The sequence below is a fragment of the Eriocheir sinensis genome, chromosome 23, assembly GCF_024679095.1.
Source record: "Eriocheir sinensis breed Jianghai 21 chromosome 23, ASM2467909v1, whole genome shotgun sequence".
NCBI classification, from domain to species: domain Eukaryota; kingdom Metazoa; phylum Arthropoda; class Malacostraca; order Decapoda; family Varunidae; genus Eriocheir; species Eriocheir sinensis.
The window spans coordinates 13,030,855-13,049,438 of NC_066531.1; the positions used below are offsets into that span (position 1 = coordinate 13,030,855).

Sequence of the window (18,584 nt, forward strand, 5' to 3'; positions counted from 1 at the left end):
AAATCTTCACCAAAACTGTACATGATGTTCCTACTCAAGGTACACATCACCTGTGAGAAAATGGTGATCCTCTGATAATATCTTAGAACATGGCAGACGCTCCCCTTAAATTAACTTGAGAAACAAACAAAGATTAACATGATTCTGAGGGGAAGTAGGCACCCGTTTATTATATATATACACATGTCTGTGCATCATCAAGACCCAAAGACCGAGACCAAGCATTCCTAAACGTATACTATAGTCGCAGCACACGAGTCTGAGGTCTTCGTTATCGTGTTCTGGCAACTTGCCATTACACATGCACACACGCATACAGCTACATAATCAGCGACCTTATTTTTTTTTACAACAGAGGAGTGGCCGAAAGATAGAGAAGAGCTGTGTGGGTGGAGCCCCCCACACGTGCGATGCATACTCCATACGAGGGCGGACAAGGCCCTTGTATATGGATAGCAGCGGTGCGGGGCAGAAGAACTGGAGGAGACGATACAGAACGCCCAACCTCGAGGAAGCTGATTTAGTGAGAGAAGAGATGAGAAGTTTCCAGTTAAGATTTTGAGTTGAGGATAGACCGAGGATATTTAGTTCTGAAGAATTATAAGGTGACAGCTGAGTGTAGTTGAAGAATAGGGAGAGGTGTTTGGCAGATTGTGTCGAGTTGAAAGGTGGATAAATTGGGTTTTTGAGGCATTGAAGGACACAAAAACCCAAAGTTTCCTTTTATCCCAATCGGAGATGATAGCAAGGTCTGAGGTTAAGGATTCTGCAGCCTCAGTCTTATAAACTAAAACAGACTTTTACGACAATTTCAATAATATGATTAATACTGACAAATGTGCCCTATGCGTAGACTATCATATAACATCGTAGACGCCATGACGCCAGGTTGCCAGAGCACGATAATTCACACCTCAGTCTCGGGTGCCGCGACGAAAGCCAAGGCTGTTACACAGAGACAGCCTTGGCACACCACTATAACTCCTCCTCTTCATCTCTCCTTTCCTTCCCTCCTCTTCCTCCTCCTCACTCAGGCTTAGTGATGCGGAAGACGAAGACAGACCCTCCTTGTCACATAAATAGTTTGGGACGATGCGCCGCTTCACCTGAAGGAATTATGACCATCATTTCAAATACGTGACCTTCTCCCCCTGGCCAGCTCCTGATCATCTCCTTATTAGTTAGGGAGCCCAGTGAAGTTTAATTGAAAAGTTGCGCCCAAAAGGTTTGACTGGTTTACCCGACTGTACATACAATAAGAATGTCTAAAAGGGATTTCTTAAGTTTCGCATTCCTGGGGTTTGGAAAAGGGACCCATAAAGGGGCCCTTAAATTCCTTATAATTCAAACTTCTACGCCCACTCACAAAACTATGCATACATAACAGAAACACATAGTAAAGCACAATAATGCAACTTAAGAAAAAAAAATCAATGGCATTGCCATTTAAGAATGGTAATAATCATGGTAATTAATTCCTTATAATTCAAAAGTTGCGCCCAAAGTATTTTTTTGTTTCATAAGATTAGTATCCTTAGGTAGTATCTTAAATGCAACAGAACAAATCTGACCTGGCATTACCACTTAAGAAAGGTCAGAGGGCAAATATGAACCCTTAAGTCACCAAAAATTCAAAATATTTGTCCATCATTCATATTTGGTTTATAAGTTGTTTCTGTTGAGTAGTCATTGAGAATGCAACTTAAGAACAAAAAATCAATGGCATTACCATATAAGAATGGTAATAAATATGGCAATTAACTCCTTATAATTCAAATTTTGCGCCCAAATTATTTCTTTATTTCATAAGATTAGTATGCCTAGGTACTATCTTAAAATGCAACTTAAGAACAAATCTGACCTGGCATTACCATTTAAGAAAGGTCAGAAGTAAAATATGAATCATTAGGCCACCAAAAAAAATGTCCATCATTCATATTTGGTATATAAGCTGTTTCTACTGAATAGTCATTCAGAATGCAACTTAAGAACAAAAATTCAAAGGCACTATCATTTGAGAAGGGTATCAATAGTAGTAATTCATTCCATATATATAATTAATATTTTGCACCCCAAAAAAATCTTTATTCCATAAATTTTGTATGCTAACATATTAAAAAAGAAAAAAAATCCATTGTATTTCCATATAAGGAGTTATGAGCAACTTCATAAAAAAAATATAATGCTATCCAAGATAATTCAGAGAAGTTTTAATTATCATCAGCCTCAGACTCAGAATCACTCTCTTCTGATTCATCCCCCTCATCCATATCAGGATTGTCTGCCGTATCATGATCTTCCTCATCTGCTTCAGTTTCATCACCGTTTACCTCAGGAACAGTTAACTTGGGATCGAGAACTTCAGGTAGCTGGTTACCTTGGAACCATATGATTCTGTATCTTGATTCTTATATTTCCCATCCATCTTTCACTAATGGTGCCTTCTCTAATGTTGCAGTATGTGATGAAGCCCACATACGTGCCACAAACGATACACGGTTTATGTGTTGGAGCAGCTCTCTTGAACAGGGAGGAACAGCGCTCGCGTCGATGGACAACAACTTGTCGAAGGTCTGTCCTTTTCATTTGTCTTTCCATAGGTCCTCTGGATGATTTCAAACCTACGTTCATTGATGAATTGGCTCTTTTTGGCGCCATAAATTCTACTAACGAATCTTTCTACGACTTTGACTGTGTTGGTTTTGGGCCGATTTGTTGCCAGCTCAGAAAGGGCAGCTTGGATCTCGTCATCAGACCTCATGACTCCAAGTGGTGTTTTTTTGCCTTTCCTGACAAACGCAGATGTGTAGTCGCACCCTGTGAGTGCGTGGAAGGCAGGAAGGCCCTAAACTCCAGGGCCAATTGCATCAGCAATTTTCGTGATGTTCAGGTACCTGCGGTTGTCCTTCCCAGTGGTGCCCACTTCCATCCAGAGAATTGATTTAAACTTCGATACCTGATAAAGCAGGATTACCAAAATGTCGGTATCACTAGCTCGAACCACAACATCTCCAGGTTGACAGTCAACATTATAAGCATGGAAGCAAACGCGTGTGTCTGCCTCAGGATGGTTGCATGAAAGTTCATCAATAAACTCACGCCAAACGACACCGTTCAATACAGTAAAACGGGCACATACTCCATCAACTCCGAGGTACACCTCTCTGTCACCGATAATGGTTAGATACTCATCGTTGCACCAATCTTCCAACAGGAAACGTGGGAGTGCTTGCTTAAATGACATAGATTTTAGTGCCTGTTCGAGCTTACGTGGTCTAATTTGTTCTGGACCTACAATGACAAATTGCTGAAGATCGGCTCCGCGTCTTTCTCTCTCACAGTCCTTTATTGATGGAGACTCATAAGTGTCGAACACAATATCAATGCGGGGTGATTTGTGTGAGAGCTGTTTGCAGGATTACTTTAGAGAGACCACCGAATGTTGGGGGAATTTTTGGTGGTAAACAGTGAAGAAGGAAATTACCATCAATCACGTGTGCCTTGACCAGACTTGGTTCTCCGTGCTCCGTCACTGTTGACTCCAAACAGTCCCTTAGAACACTTTTGTTTGTGTGAGCCATTGTGCCGTCTCCCTTGCATAAGGACAGTGGAACAGGAGTCAGTGGGAAGGTGAATAAAAATTCCATATCCACTTCATTGGTAGCCGCCAGGAAGGCAATTCTGCCAAACAACTCACTTGTACACCGCAGCATTGCTTCTTTGGAATTTAGATCTGCCCGTCTGTTTCCGACACACTGCTTCATGAAGGTCAACAGTTTGTTTCGTTGTATGCTTTTTTCAAATCTTGATGGATCTGCAGTACACTCTGCAATGAATTTGGAATGCATTTCCGCCCCGACAGTGAATATTGATATTAATGAATGTGCAACTTCATCAGGAACGCCTTTCCCAGTGCTGATATATACAAGGGGTGCATCAACCTCAAGATCGAATGGATTCACTGAATCTTCTATCTGTTTGAGAAGTTTCTTCAGGTCTTTATTGTCCCGCTTAATTCGTGATGGTCGTAGGTCTGCTTGTGTGTCATCACTTACTTCTTTCATTCCAGCCATTTTCATTGCTTCCTTTGTGATGAAAGCCCTGCATCCCTTCGTCACTGACCACCTTACACGGCCACTGTAGTTGTTGGTGGAATGGACATAACCAGTAGTTCTTGATGCTGCGTCACAGTTGACAGTCTGCTCTAGTGTCAAATCTACAGGCAAGCGTGAGAAGGGATTGTCTGTTCTCCTCACTGAAAAAGCTCCTGAATCCATTAGCTGCCTTATTCCAGGATGAGTTGTCTCTCAATTCAGCAGATCAAGGCAATACTTGCTCATGTACCGGGCGTAATTAGGACGATTTAGCCCAAAGAAGACATCCGTGCATTCTGACAAAACCTCTATAAACATAGATACGTCATTTTCTCTGGTAGCTCTGTCCAGTTGATGATATAGATTAACCATTTTCACATAGGTCATCCAGTACTGAGGTGTTTTTCCTTGAGTCCCGGCCAACGTTTCCTCTGTGTATGTGCAGTACGCCTTGTACAAATTATGAAAAACATTTGAATTCAAAATAACATCTAACTCTTCAGAATCTACAATGTCAAAATTCACCAATTCACTCAGGACCTCATCTTTTTCAGGATACTTATCAAGAAATTTACGGTAATGAAGTGCTTCCATTGCTAAGGCCAGCAGTGAATGAACTCGCTTGCATCGTTTGAATGTGGTACATTTAAGAAATCCCTTTGTGGATCCAGGTGCCAGGCAATCACTCTCTGACAGGAGGTCGGGGCCTCCGGACTCTTCGATGAACTTCCCAATGCAGTGGAATAGGCATATCATAATGTGGAATATGCCATACATGACAAACAAATTATCAAAGGTGGGACTTTCTGTGTTTTGGATTTTGACTGCTCGCTTTGCAACGTCAAGGTCATAGGTAACTAGTGCATAGTTTTGCTTGCATTCTTCAGCACACCTCTGACTAATTTTCATTGTTTCTATGACAACTTCGTTTTCTGTTGGTGGTTGGTCTAGGTTTGGCAGGTCATAGCAGCAAACCCTTGAGTGAACGATTAACAGAAAAGCACCGCAACAACAGCGGACAACCTTTTCATTTGCTCGTACTTTCTTTCCTCCTCTAATTATTTTACACACTAACATTTTCCCCAATGATAGTTATCGCTTTCATACATGTTACTACGATTGTATAGATGGTAGTGTTCATTTTAAAAAATCTTTCCCCACACACATAGGACAGTGTAACACTGTTGAATAGTCATTCAGAATGCAGCTTAAGTACAAAAAATCAATGGCATAACCATTTAAGAAGGATAGTAATTATGGTAATCCAATCCTTAAAATTCAAATTTTGCATCCAAAATCTTTCATTATTTCATAATTATTCATATTTGACCTCTGACCTTTCTTAAATGATAATGCCAGGTCAGATTTGTTCTTAAGTTGCATTTTAAGATAGTACCTAGGCATACTAATCTTATGAAATAAAGAAATAATTTGGGCGCAAAATTTGAATTATAAGGAATTAATTGCCATATTTATTACCATTCTTATATGGTAATGCCATTGTTTTTTTGTTCTTAAGTTGCATTCTCAATGACTACTCAACAGAAACAACTTATAAACCAAATATGAATGATGGACAAATATTTTGAATTTTTGGTGACTTAAGGGTTCATATTTGCCCTCTGACCTTTCTTAAGTGGTAATGCCAGGTCAGATTTGTTCTTAAGTTGCATTTTAAGATACTACCTAAGGATACTAATCTTATGAAACAAAAAAATACTTTGGGCGCAACTTTTGAATTATAAGGAATTAATTACCATGATTATTACCATTCTTAAATGGCAATGCCATTGATTTTTTTTTCTTAAGTTGCATTATTGTGCTTTACTATGTGTTTCTGTTATGTATGCATAGTTTTGTGAGTGGGCGTAGAAGTTTGAATTATAAGGAATTTATGGGCCCCCTTTTAAGGGTCCCTTTTCCAAACCCCAGGAATGCGAAACTTAAGAAATCCCTCTTAGACATTTCTATTGTATGTACAGTCGGGTAAACCAGTCAAACCTTTTGGGCGCAACTTTTGAATTAAACTTCAATGGGCTCCTGAACTATATACCAGAGTGTCGTGACAGGCGCCCATACAGTGAACAGCCCCGCCAGACAGAAACCTCGATTAGAGTAAATGTTTTCTTGTACCAATGTTGCCAGATAGTTGTACTCAACCTCTTATATTTACCAACTTTCAACCCCAAAACTGTCTCCTGGGGCTCAATAACTAGATTCATTTATATATATCGTTAAAATAGGGAATTCCTGATGTTTCTTGGCAATAGTTAGGTGTCAAAAAACGGTAAATACGATGCTCTGAGTACGATAATCTGGCAACGGTGCTCCTACCTTCTTCCACTTCCCGTCCGCCTCCAGCTGGTCCATGTAAGGCTCCAGCTTGTCCTTGTAGGAAGGCACGGTCTGTGGAACTCATGGCGCATCACGATGATCACGAAACCTCCTGGAGTGCCGGAGAGGAGGAAATCAGTTACTCATTGGGGCATAAGCTAGGGGGCGCGTCGTCTAGCCCACCCTAGGGAGACCGCCTCAACGTTTACTCCAGGCAAATCTGAAGTCTCTATGTAGGCTCTTTCCCATCCTAAACGGCGCCTAAGTTCGCCCGTTTGAAAAGCCTCTCGTAAAAGTTGCTGGAATTACCATGAACTGTTTTGCGATCCTATAGTAGGAGTAGGTAGGAAGACACCTACCGAACGGGCGTGACCTAATCCCGGTGAGGATATATGGGAAGCGAGGAGGGTGCTGAAGCCCTCCAAAGACCATGTCCTCACTAACCGTTTCCCTTTTGTCTCATCAACACCAGAGAGCAGTTCAGCATGCTCTCTAAAGACAGTTCCTCTCTCTTTCTACACCACACTACATTCACACAACACACACACCTTTTCCCAAAATTCAAAATTCAAAATGGCGAAAAATAACAATGCCTCGGAGTCCCCGCCGGGGGGGGGACCATAAATTCCCCTTATGGCTGCCGACTTGAGAGGTGTCCTGATAACTCCTCGAACCTCCTCCTTATCAATTTCTGCAACATTCGTGGTCTTCGTTCTAATTTTCATTCTGTGGAACACCATCTCTCCTCCTCTAAACCTTATTTTCTCTTCCTCACCGAAACACAGGTTACTTAGGCTACTGACAGCAACTTCTACTCTGTTCCCTCCTACTATCTCTATCCTAAATTTGAATCCTAAGCTGGATGTTGCGCCTACGTGCGCAACGACATCACTTGCTCTCGTGCCCACGACCTTGACTCTTCTGAATTTTCCACCATCTGGCTAAGACTTTATTGTCATTCTATTACTAAATACATCTGTGCTGTTTATCTCTCACCTAACTCTAGTAACTATGTAAAATGCTTTGACTATTTGAATTCTAAAGTGGAGCACATTTTGACTCACTCTCCCTTCGCTGAAATCTCCATCATGGGTGATTTGAATGTTCACTACCAGCTTTGGCTCTCATCCTCTTTCACAGACCAGCCTGGTGAACAATCCAACTTTGCTCTCCTCAACGACCTAGAGCAGTTGGTTCAGCACCCTACACGTATTCCCGACCGTTTTGGAGACAGGCCCAACATTCTAAACCTCTTCCTTACCTCTAATCCTTTTGCTTACTCTGTCAAACTGTTCTCTCCGTTGGGTTCCTCCGACCATAACCTTATTTCTGTTTCCTGTCCTATCGCTCCTGTACATCCTCTGGACCCACCGAAGAGGCGATGCTTCTGGCATTTTACTTCAGCTCGGTGGGACGACCTTGTTATAGTAATTGTAGTATATCAATGGAAAAAAAAACACGACAGATAGATCACGCCACCTTGTAGGAATGTCAGCTGTCAGTGTTTACCATCTCAGTTTGTATACAAAGCATTTCATCAAGCTTAGAGGTCACCTTGACATACGTGACCAATTGTAACTTCATTATTTTCCACTCTGTAACTCTTCACTCCTTCGAGAGAGCTCGCACGACACACACCTAGCGTCTCGTCTCTCTCACCCACGCTACGCTGTATCTTAGGTTAAGAATATATTCCTTCTAAGAGAGCAAGAGTTTCCCTTCACGCCCGCAAGTCCCCGCAACCAAGCGTTACACCGTTACAACCTGAGGATGTACTTTTCCGATTTCCCGTGGAATGATTACTGCCTCCAGGAGAGAGACCCCTCTGTGTGTGCCCAGCGCATCTCAGAGGTGATTGTCTCTGGAATGGAGGCATACATTCCACGTTCTTTTTTTACTCCTCATACTAAAAATCCTTGGTTTAATCGTGCTTGTTCTCGTGCTATTAAAGATAGAGAGGCAGCTCACAAAAAGTTCCAGAGCCTTCGAACTCCCGCTATAGCTTTTAAATTTCAGCCAGGAATCTGGCCAAATATATTCTCTGACTTACCAAAACTGCTTTAATCAATAGAAAATGTCAACACCTTGCTTCTTCTAATTCTTCTCGTTATTAAGATTCTTCCAAATGATGTTTTCTATGCCCTCTCTGGCCTCAACTCTCAGAAGGCTTATGGACCTGATGGAGTCTCTTATTGTCCTTAAAAACTATGCTTCCGTGCTGACACCCTGCCTGGTCAAACTCTTTCGTCTCTGCCTGTTGGAAGTATGCCTTTGTATAGCCTGTGCCTAAGAAGGGTGACCGTTCCAATCCCTCAAACTACCGCCCTATAGCTTTACTTTCATGTATATCTAAAGGTTTTGAATCAATCCTTAACCGGAAGATTCAAAAGCACCTTTCCACTTCCAACCTTCTATCTGATCGCCAGTATGGGTTCCGCAATGGGCGTTCTACTGGCGATCTTCTTGCTCTCTTAACTGACTCTTGGTCATCCTCTTTTAGCCATTTCGGTGAAACTTTCTCAGTTGCGCTAGACATATCGAAAGCCTTCGATAGAGTCTGGCACAAGTCTTTGCTTTCTAAACTGCCCTCTTTCAGATTCTATCCCTCTCTCTGTTCCTTTATCTCCAGTTTCCTTTCCGGCCGTTGTATCTCTGCGGTGGCAGACGGTCACTGTTCTTCCCCTAAACCTATCAACAGTTGTGTTCCACAGGGCTCTGTCCTATCAGCCACTCTCTTCTTGTTATTCATCAATGATCTTCTTTCAATAACAAACTGTCCTGTCCACTCATACGCCGACGACTCCACTCTGCATTATTCAACTTCTTTCAATAGAAGCCCATCCCAACAGGAAGTACACGACTCCAGACTGGAGGCTGCAGAACAACCTCACACCTTGCAATCATTTCCGATTGGGGTAGAAGAAACCTTGTGTCCTTCAATGCCTCAAAACTCAATTTCCCACCTATCAACTCGACACAATCTTCCAAACACCTATCCGCTATTCTTCAACAACACTCAGCTGTCACCTTCTTCAACACTAAATATCCTCGGTCTATTCTTAACTCAAAATCTCAACTGGAAACTTCATATTTCCACTCTCGCTAAATCAGCTTCCTCGAGGTTGGGCGTTCTGTATCGTCTCATCCAGTTCTTCTCCCCCGCACAGTTGCTGTCCATATACAGGGGTCTTGTCCGCCCTCGTATGGAGTATGCATCTCACGTGTGGGGGGGAGGGTGCTCCACTCACACCTTTTCTGGACAGCGTGAAGTCTAAGGCTCTTCGTCTCATCAGCTCTACTCTTCCAACTGATAGTTTTCTACCTCTTAAATTCCGTCGCGATGTTGCCTCTTTTTTTATCTTCTATCGCTATTTTCACGCTGACTACTCTTCTGAACTTGCTAACTGCATGCCTCCTTCCCTCCCGCGGCCCTGCTGCACACGACTTTCTACTCATATTCATCCCTATACTGTCCAAACCCCTTGTGCAAGATTTAACCAGCATCTTCACTCTTTCATCCCTCACGCTGGTAAACTCTGGAACAATCTTCCTTCATCTGTATTTCCTCCTACTTACGACTTGAACTCTTTCAAGAGGAGGGTATCAGGACACCTCTCCTCCCGAAATTGACCTCTCTTTCGGCCACCTCTTTTGATTTTCTTTTTCTCAGGAGCAGCGAGTAGCGGGCTTTTTTTTTATTATTGTTTTTTGTGTGTGTGCCATTGAGCTGTCTCTTTTTATGTAAAAACACTTTCACACTCACACGCACGCACGCACGCACGCACGCACGCACGCAGGCACGCATGCTCACTTACTCACTCACCGTTCTTTGCGACGCGCACAACGTCGTCGAGGCCACTGTTTGAGATGTGACCTTCGCCCATACCGCCCGAGGTGACCACCAGGTCGTATGTGTCTGAGAGAGAGAGAGAGAGAGAGAGAGAGAGAGAGAGAGAGAGAGAGAGAGAGAGAGAGAGAGAGAGAGAGAGAGAGAGAATGTAAAAGAAAATACGTATCTTAATCTTTACATATGAAACAACAACAATAACAATAATTCCACTCACACAACTCTCCTGGACAGAGTGGAGTCTAAGGCTCTTCGTCTCATCAGTTTTCCTCCTCTTACTGACAACCTTCTACCTCTTAATTAAATTCCGCCGCTATGTTGCCTCTTTTTCTATCTTTTATCGATATCTTCATGATGACTGCTCTTCTGAACTTGCTAACTGCATGCCTCCGTCCCTCCCGCGGTCCCGCTGCACACGACTTTCTACTCATGCTCATCCCTATACTATCCAAAACCCTTATGCAAGAGGTAAACTCTGGAACAACCTTCCTTCGTCTGTATTTCCCCCTGTCTATGACTTGACATATTTCAAGAAGAGTGTATCAAGACACCTCTCCTCTCGAAATTGACCTATATTTTGGCTACTCTTTACTTTTATCTTTTATGGGAGCGGTGAGTAGCAGCCTTTTTTTTGTACTCTTCTTGTTGCCCTTGAACCGTGTCCTTTGATGTAAAAAAAAAAAAAAACTACTAATACCTTTGGGCACGGTGGAGTGTCCGCTGCCGATAAACTCCAGGAAGTCGTTGGTATAGATGCCAGTCTCCCGCTGCTTCATCATGCCCTCCGACGGGTCCACAGCGTCTATGTGCCTGTGGGAGCGGCTGTAGTAGTTGTAGTAGTAGTAGTAGTAGAAGTTATAGCAGTAGTAGTAGTTGTTGGGAATCAGTAAATTTACCCTACCCAACAGTTAGGTCACTCGCAAAGTGAATAACACACCCGTCAGACAATCCCAAACAAACAAGTGCTTACCAGCTTTTAGGCGGTGAAGGTATCCAACAAGCAACTCCAGACAGCCGAACAAATAATAATCCTACCGGATCCGTGTAGTAAAATCTATCTGTCTCAAATAACTGCTGGGGGCACTTAGCTGAGAAGCGGGTTTCAAAAGATATTGTTGTCTCTGAAGTCTCGTTGCCGGGTGTAGTATCCCTCAGTCAGTTAATAGAAGGTACACTGCGTCCGAGTTAATGGGTGGGCTGCAGTGCCTTGGTCTTTACTTTGTTAAGGCCGGTGGTGGAGTAAATACTAATACATCTGTGCTGTTTATCTCTCACCTAGCTCTTCTAACTATGTAAAATTCTTTGACTATTTGAATTCTAAAGTGGAGCACATCTTGACTTGTAGCAGTCACCGCTCAAATTCCGTGTTCCTTCCCCTCAGTGACAAGAAAATGGGGTGCTGCAAAGAGAGACTAAGATTCTCAGTGTTTTCATGTAATGTCCATCGTCACTGTGTCTGCCAGTCTGTCTTGTCGCGTCTTCATCGTTAACTTTCCTTGTATTCGTTTACCTTTGACTGTCCGTCCACGTTCTCTTGTCGTCCACCGTTACACATTGTTCCACACATACACCAACACTTAAATGTTAACCTACACAAACAACATTCACACAAACGCATACACAAACAAACACCTATCATATGTGTTGTCCTTGTCGTGATGAGCTCTGTAAGTTTTGTCCAATAAAGTAACCCTGGCGGATATGACTTTCTCTATCCGTGAACCGATTAGCACTTAGAACACTCGCTACCACCAACAATTGGTGACCCTGGAGTGTTGCTATGGTTCAAGGTGGCGTATAGCCGGTGCCGTTTTAAGGTCACTCTCTCCTAGAGTGGAGGACCTGGGCAGGGTAACTTGTCCATTCGTCCGCCCTCTCCTGGGGCAAAAATCCTCACCTCCATTCGGGGTTCGTGGGGCTGAGCACTCAGGTCGGGAGAAACATTACGCCATAGGCGTAGTTGCCACCTTCAGGGTTTTCCCCCGCCTCCCCTAGGCGCCTTCTGCGCCTTCCCCAGGCACCCTCTGTGCCTTCCCCAGGCACCCTCTGTGCGCCTCTTCCAGGCACCCTCTGCGCGCCTCTTCCAGGCACCCTCTGCGCGCCTCTTCCAGGCACCCTCTGTGCGCCTCTTCCAGGCACCCTCTGCGCGCCTCTTCCAGGCATCTTCAGCGCCCTTCAGGCATCTTTTGTGCCCCATGGTGCTTCTCCCAGGCTCACCCACCACCCCCTCCTCCTCCCTGCTTTTCTGCTGGTCCGGCGACTGAGACACGCACACCGTGTGACACTACACTGACTCAGTGAACACTCAAACACAGTGCCACACACGCAGTGTACACGCCACACACAGACTCAAGTGTACACGCCACACACAGACTCAAGTGTACACGCCACACACAGACTCAAGTGTACACGCCACACACAGACTCAAGTGTACACGCCACACACAGACTCAGTGTATACGCCGCCACACGCCACACAGACTCAGAGAGACACGCAAACACAGTGTGACACCCCATTGGGACTACTAGCTGCCCCTGGATTAACCACCGCCTCCTGGATCTACCACCGCCCTCTTGGATTATAATACACTTGTGGATTTATGTGTACAGTGCAGTGTGTCCAGCAACAGTTCAGTGCAGCAAGTCCCCAGCAACAGTTAGTGTCACAGTGTTCCCACTAAGTGTACAGTGTTGTGTTACAGTGCCTTTTTGAACACTGGTTCACTCCCCGAGCCACAGAGGCCCCTGGCACGTGCCAGCGCCTACAGTACACGCAGTTCGTTTTACTCTCACGGACTGCCGCGGCTCCTGGCACATGCTAGCGCCCCTAACTTTTCAACTCGCTGTGGCCCCCGGCTCGCTGGCATCTAGCGCCTTCCCACGCAGTCGTTCGACGCACTCACGACTGCCGCGGCTCCTGGCATATGCTTGCGCCCTCAATTCTCAACCGGCTGTGGTCCCTGGCACGCTGGCATCTAGCGCCTTATCACGACTCCTCACGGACTGCCGAGGCCCCTGACACGCTGGCAGCTGGCGCCTTTAATACACGCAGTCGTTCTACTCTCACCGACTGCCGAGGCCCCTGACACGCTGTCAGCTAGCGCCTTCACACGCAGTTCCCTCGACGCACTCTATGACTGCCGTGGCCCCCGGCGCGTTTACGCCAGTGCCTATTGCTCATCTCCACGCCGCTCGACTTCACCATACCTGACGACGACATGCAACTCTTCCTCTACTACGGCGGTGTCCTTCAGAGCACCACTCTTCTGCTCAGGACCCGTCTACGTGGTTCGCGATTCGGGAGTACTGATTCAAGCCTTCCAGGATCTATTAAACATCCAACCACTCAACTCACCGCAGCCCACCTTACGCAGCCCACCTCATGCAGCCCACCTCATGCAGCCCACCTCACCCTGCTCAACTCCTCGCTGCTCAACCCCTCGCTGCTCAACTCATCGCTGCTCAACACTTCAGCTCGACTCACCGTAGCTGTCTCCTACGCGCTACTCCAGCTCGACTCACCGTAGCTGTCTCCTACGCGCTACTCACTCCAGCTCGACTCACCGTAGCTGTTGTCACCGCATTACTCACTCCAGCTCGACTCACCGTAGCTGTTGTCACCGCATTACTCACTCCAGCTCGACTCACCGTAGCTGTTGTCACTGCATTACTCACTCCAGCTCGACTCACCGTAGCTGAACTACTCAACGCAACTCTATTCAGCGCAACTTACCGCGCACCTCAACGCAACTACTCAGCGCAACGTACCGCGCATCTCGACACAACTCTACACAACGCTACTCATCGCAACGCATCACCGTCTGCCACAGCGCCCCAGCACCAGGGAAGATTTCGTTCCTCCTTCCTCGTCACTGGGGGGGAGTAATCTGTAGCAGTCACCGCTCAAATTCCGTGTTCCTTCCCCTCAGTGACAAGAAAATGGGGTGGTGCAAAGTGACTAAGATTCTCAGTGTTTTCATGTAATGTCCATCGTCACTGTGTCTGCCAGTCTGTCTTGTCGCGTCTTCATCGTTAACTTTCCTTGTATTCGTTTACCTTTGACTGTCCGTCCACGTTCTCTTGTCGTCCACCGTTACACATTGTTCCACACATACACCAACACTTAAATGTTAACCTACACAAACAACATTCACACAAACGCATACACAAACAAACACCTATCATATGTGTTGTCCTTGTCGTGATGAGCTCTGTAAGTTTTGTCCAATAAAGTAACCCTGGCGGATATGACTTTCTCTATCCGTGAACCGATTAGCACTTAGAACACTCGCTACCACCAACAGACTCACTCTCCCTTCGCTGAAATCTCCATCATGGGAGATTTCAATGTTCACCACCAGCTTTGGCTCTCATCCTCTTTCACAGACCAGCCTGGTGAACAAGCCTACAACTTTGCTCTCCTCAACGACCTAGAGCAGTTGGTTCAGCACCCTACACGTATTCCCGACCGCTTTGGAGACAGGCCCAACATTCTAGACCTCTTCCTTACCTCTAATCCTTTTGCTTACTCTGTCAAACTGTTCTCTCCGTTGGGTTCCTCCGACCATAACCTTATTTATGTTTCCTGTCCTATCGCTCCTCTACATCCTCTGGACCCACCGAAGAGGCGATGCCTCTGGCATTTTGCTTCAGCTCAATGGGACGACCTTGTTAAAGTAATTGTAGTATATCAATGGAAAAAAAAAACACGACAGATAGATCACGCCACCTTGAATGTCAACTGTCAGTGTTTACCATCTCAGTTTGTATACAAAGCATTTCATCAAGCTTAGAGGTCACCTTGACATACGTGACCAATTGTAACTTCATTATTTTCCACTCTGTAACTCGTCACTCCTTCGAGAGAGCTCGCACGACACACACCTAGCGTCTCGTCTCTCTCACCCACGCTACGTTGTATCTTAGGTTAAGAATATATTTCTTCTAAGACAGCAAGAGTTTCCCTTCACGCCCGCAAGTCCCCGCAACCAAGCGTTACACCGTTACAACCTGAGGATGTACTTTTCCAATTTCCCGTTGAATGATTACTGCCTCCAGGAGAGAGACCCCTCTGTGTGTGCCCAGCGCATCTCTGAGGTGATTGTCTCTGGAATGGAGGCATACATTCCACGTTCTTTTTTTACTCCTCATAATAAAAATCCTTGGTTTAATCGTGCTTGTTCTCGTGCTATTAAAGATAGAGAGGCAGCTCACAAAAAGTTCCAGAGCCTTCGAACTCCCGCTAACTATGGCTTTTAAATTTCAGCCCGGAATCGGGCCAAATATATTCTCTGACTTACCAAAACTGCTTTAATCAAGAGAAAATGTCAACACCTTGCTTCTTCTAATTCTTCTCGTGACTTCTGGCATCTAGCCAAAAATGTCTCCTCCAATTTCACTTCTTACTCTTTCCTTCCTTTCCTTAACCCTGACGGCAGCCCTGCCGTCTCATCTGTCTTTAAGGCTCAAATTTTCTGTAAGAACTCCACCCTGGACGATTCTGGGCATATTCCTCCTACTCACCCCCCCTCTGACTCCTTTATGCCCGTTAAGATTCTTCCAAATGATGTTTTCTATGCCCTCTCTGGCCTCAACTCTCAGAAGGCTTATGGACCTGATGGAGTCTCTTATTGTCCTTAAAAACTATGCTTCCGTGCTGACACCCTGCCTGGTCAAACTCTTTCGTCTCTGCCTATCAATATCTACCTATCCTTCCTGTTGGAAGTATGCCTTTGTTCAGCCTGTGCGTAAGAAGGGTGACCGTTCCAATCCCTCAAACTACCGCCCTATAGCTTTACTTTCATGTATATCTAAAGGTTTTGAATCAATCCTTAACCGGAAGATTCAAAAGCACCTTTCCACTTCCAACCTTCTATCTGATCGCCAGTATGGGTTCCGCAATAGGCGTTCTACTGGCGATCTTCTTGCTCTCTTAACTGACTCTTGGTCATCCTCTCTTAGCCATTTCGGTGAAACTTTCTCAGTTGCGCTAGACATATCGAAAGCCTTCGATAGAGTCTGGCACAAGTCTTTCTTTCTAAACTGCCCTCTTTCAGATTCTATCCCTCTCTCTGTTCCTTTATCTCCAGTTTCCTTTCCGGCCGTTGTATCTCTGCGGTGGTAGACGGTCACTGTTCTTCCCCTAAACCTATCAACAGTTGTGTTCCACAGGGCTTTGTCCTATCAGCCACTCTCTTCCTGTTATTCATCAATGATCTTCTTTCAATAACAAACTGTCCTGTCCACTCATACGCCGACGACTCCACTCTGCATTATGCAACTTCTTTCAATAGAAGCCCATCCCAACAGGAAGTACACGACTCCAGACTGGAGGCTGCAGAACGCTTAACCTCACACCTTGCAATCATTTCCGATTGGGGTAGAAGAAACCTTGTGTCCTTCAATGCCTCAAAAACTCAATTTCCCCACCTATCAACTCGACACAATCTTCCAAACACCTATCCGCTATTCTTCAAGAACACTCAGCTGTCACCTTCTTCAACACTAAATATCCTCGGTCTATTCTTAACTCAAAATCTCAACTGGAAACTTCATATTTCCACTCTCGCTAAATCAGCTTCCTCGAGGTTGGGCGTTCTGTATCGTCTCATCCAGTTCTTCTCCCCCGCACAGTTGCTGTCCATATACAGGGGCCTTGTCCGCCCTCGTATGGAGTATGCATCTCACGTGTGGGGGGGAGGGTGCTCCACTCACACCTTTTCTGGACAGCGTGAAGTCTAAGGCTCTTCGTCTCATCAGCTCTCCTCTTCCAACTGATAGTTTTTTACCTCTTAAATTCCGTCGCGATGTTGCCTCTCTTTTTATCTTCTATCGCTATTTTCACGCTGACTGCTCTTCTGAACTTGCTAACTGAATGCCTCCTTCCCTCCCGCGGCCCTGCTGCACACGACTTTCTACTCATGTTCATCCCTATACTGTCCAAACCCCTTGTGCAAGATTTAACCAGCATCTTCACTCTTTCATCCCTCACGCTGGTAAACTCTGGAACAATCTTCCTTCATCTGTATTTCCTCCTACTTACGACTTGTACTCTTTCAAGAGGAGGGTATCAGGGCACCTCTCCTCCCGAAATTGACCTCTCTTTCGGCCACCTCTTTTGATTTTCTTTTTCTCAGGAGCAGCGAGTAGCGGGCTTTTTTTTTATATTATTTTTTTTGTGCCATTGAGCTGTCTCCTTTTTTGTAAAAACACTTTCACACTCACACTCACTCACGCACGCACGCACGCACGCACGCACGCAGGCTCACTTACTCACTCACCGTTCTTTGCGACGCGCACAACGTCGTCGAGGCCACTGTGTGAGATGTGACCTTCTCCCATACCGCCCGAGGTGACCACCAGGTCGTATGTTTCTGAGAGAGAGAGAGAGAGAGAGAGAGAGAGAGAGAGAGAGAGAGAGATGTAAAAGAAAAATACGTATATTAATTTTTACATATGAAACAACAACAATAACAATAATTCCACTCACACAACTCTCCTGGACAGAGTGGAGTCTAAGGTTCTTCGTCTCATCAGTTCTCCTCCTCTTACTGACAACCTTCTACCTCTTAATTAAATTCCGCCGCTATGTTGCCTCTTTTTCTATCTTTTATCGATATCTTCATGATGACTGCTCTTCTGAACTTGCTAACTGCATGCCTCCCTCCCTCCCGCGGTCCCGCTGCACACGACTTTCTATTCATGCTCATCCCTATACTATCCAAAACCCTTATGCAAGAGGTAAACTCTGGAACAACCTTCCTTCGTCTGTATTTCCCCCTGTCTATGACTTGACATATTTCAAGAAGTGTATCAAGACACCTCTCCTCTCGAAATTGACCTCTATTTTGGCTACTCTTTACTTTTATCTTTTATTGGAGAGGCGAGTAGCAGGCTTTTGTTTGTACTCTTCTTGTTGCCCTTGAACCGTGTCCTTTGATGTAAAAAAATAAAAAAAACTACTAATACCTTTGGGCACGGTGGAGTGTCCGCTGCCGATAAACTCCAGGAAGTCGTTGGTATAGATGCCAGTCTCCCGCTGCTTCATCATGCCCTCCGACGGGTCCACAGCGTCTATGTGCCTGTGGGAGGCGGCTGTAGTAGTTGTAGTAGTAGTAGTAGAAGTTATAGCGGTAGTAGTAGTTGTTGGGAATCAGTAAATTTACCCTACCCAACAGTTAGGTCACTCGCAAAGTGAATAACACACCCGTCAGACAATCCCAAACAAACAAGTGCTTACCAGCTTTTAAGTGGTGAAGGTATCCAACAAGCAACTCCAGACAGCCGAACAAATAATAATCCTACCGGATC

At 45.1% G+C, this 18,584-nt stretch overlaps 1 protein-coding gene across 1 annotated transcript in view; it reads right to left on the bottom strand.

Annotated features, from left to right (window-relative positions):
• LOC127002488 (demethylmenaquinone methyltransferase-like) overlaps positions 1 to 18,584 on the bottom strand; it is a 266,522-nt gene that overhangs the window by 25,683 nt on the left and 222,255 nt on the right. The window contains exon 4 of the mRNA XM_050868492.1: positions 18,243 to 18,355. Coding sequence (XP_050724449.1) covers positions 18,243 to 18,355 — 113 coding nt within the window. The remainder of the gene's footprint in view (positions 1 to 18,242; positions 18,356 to 18,584) is intronic.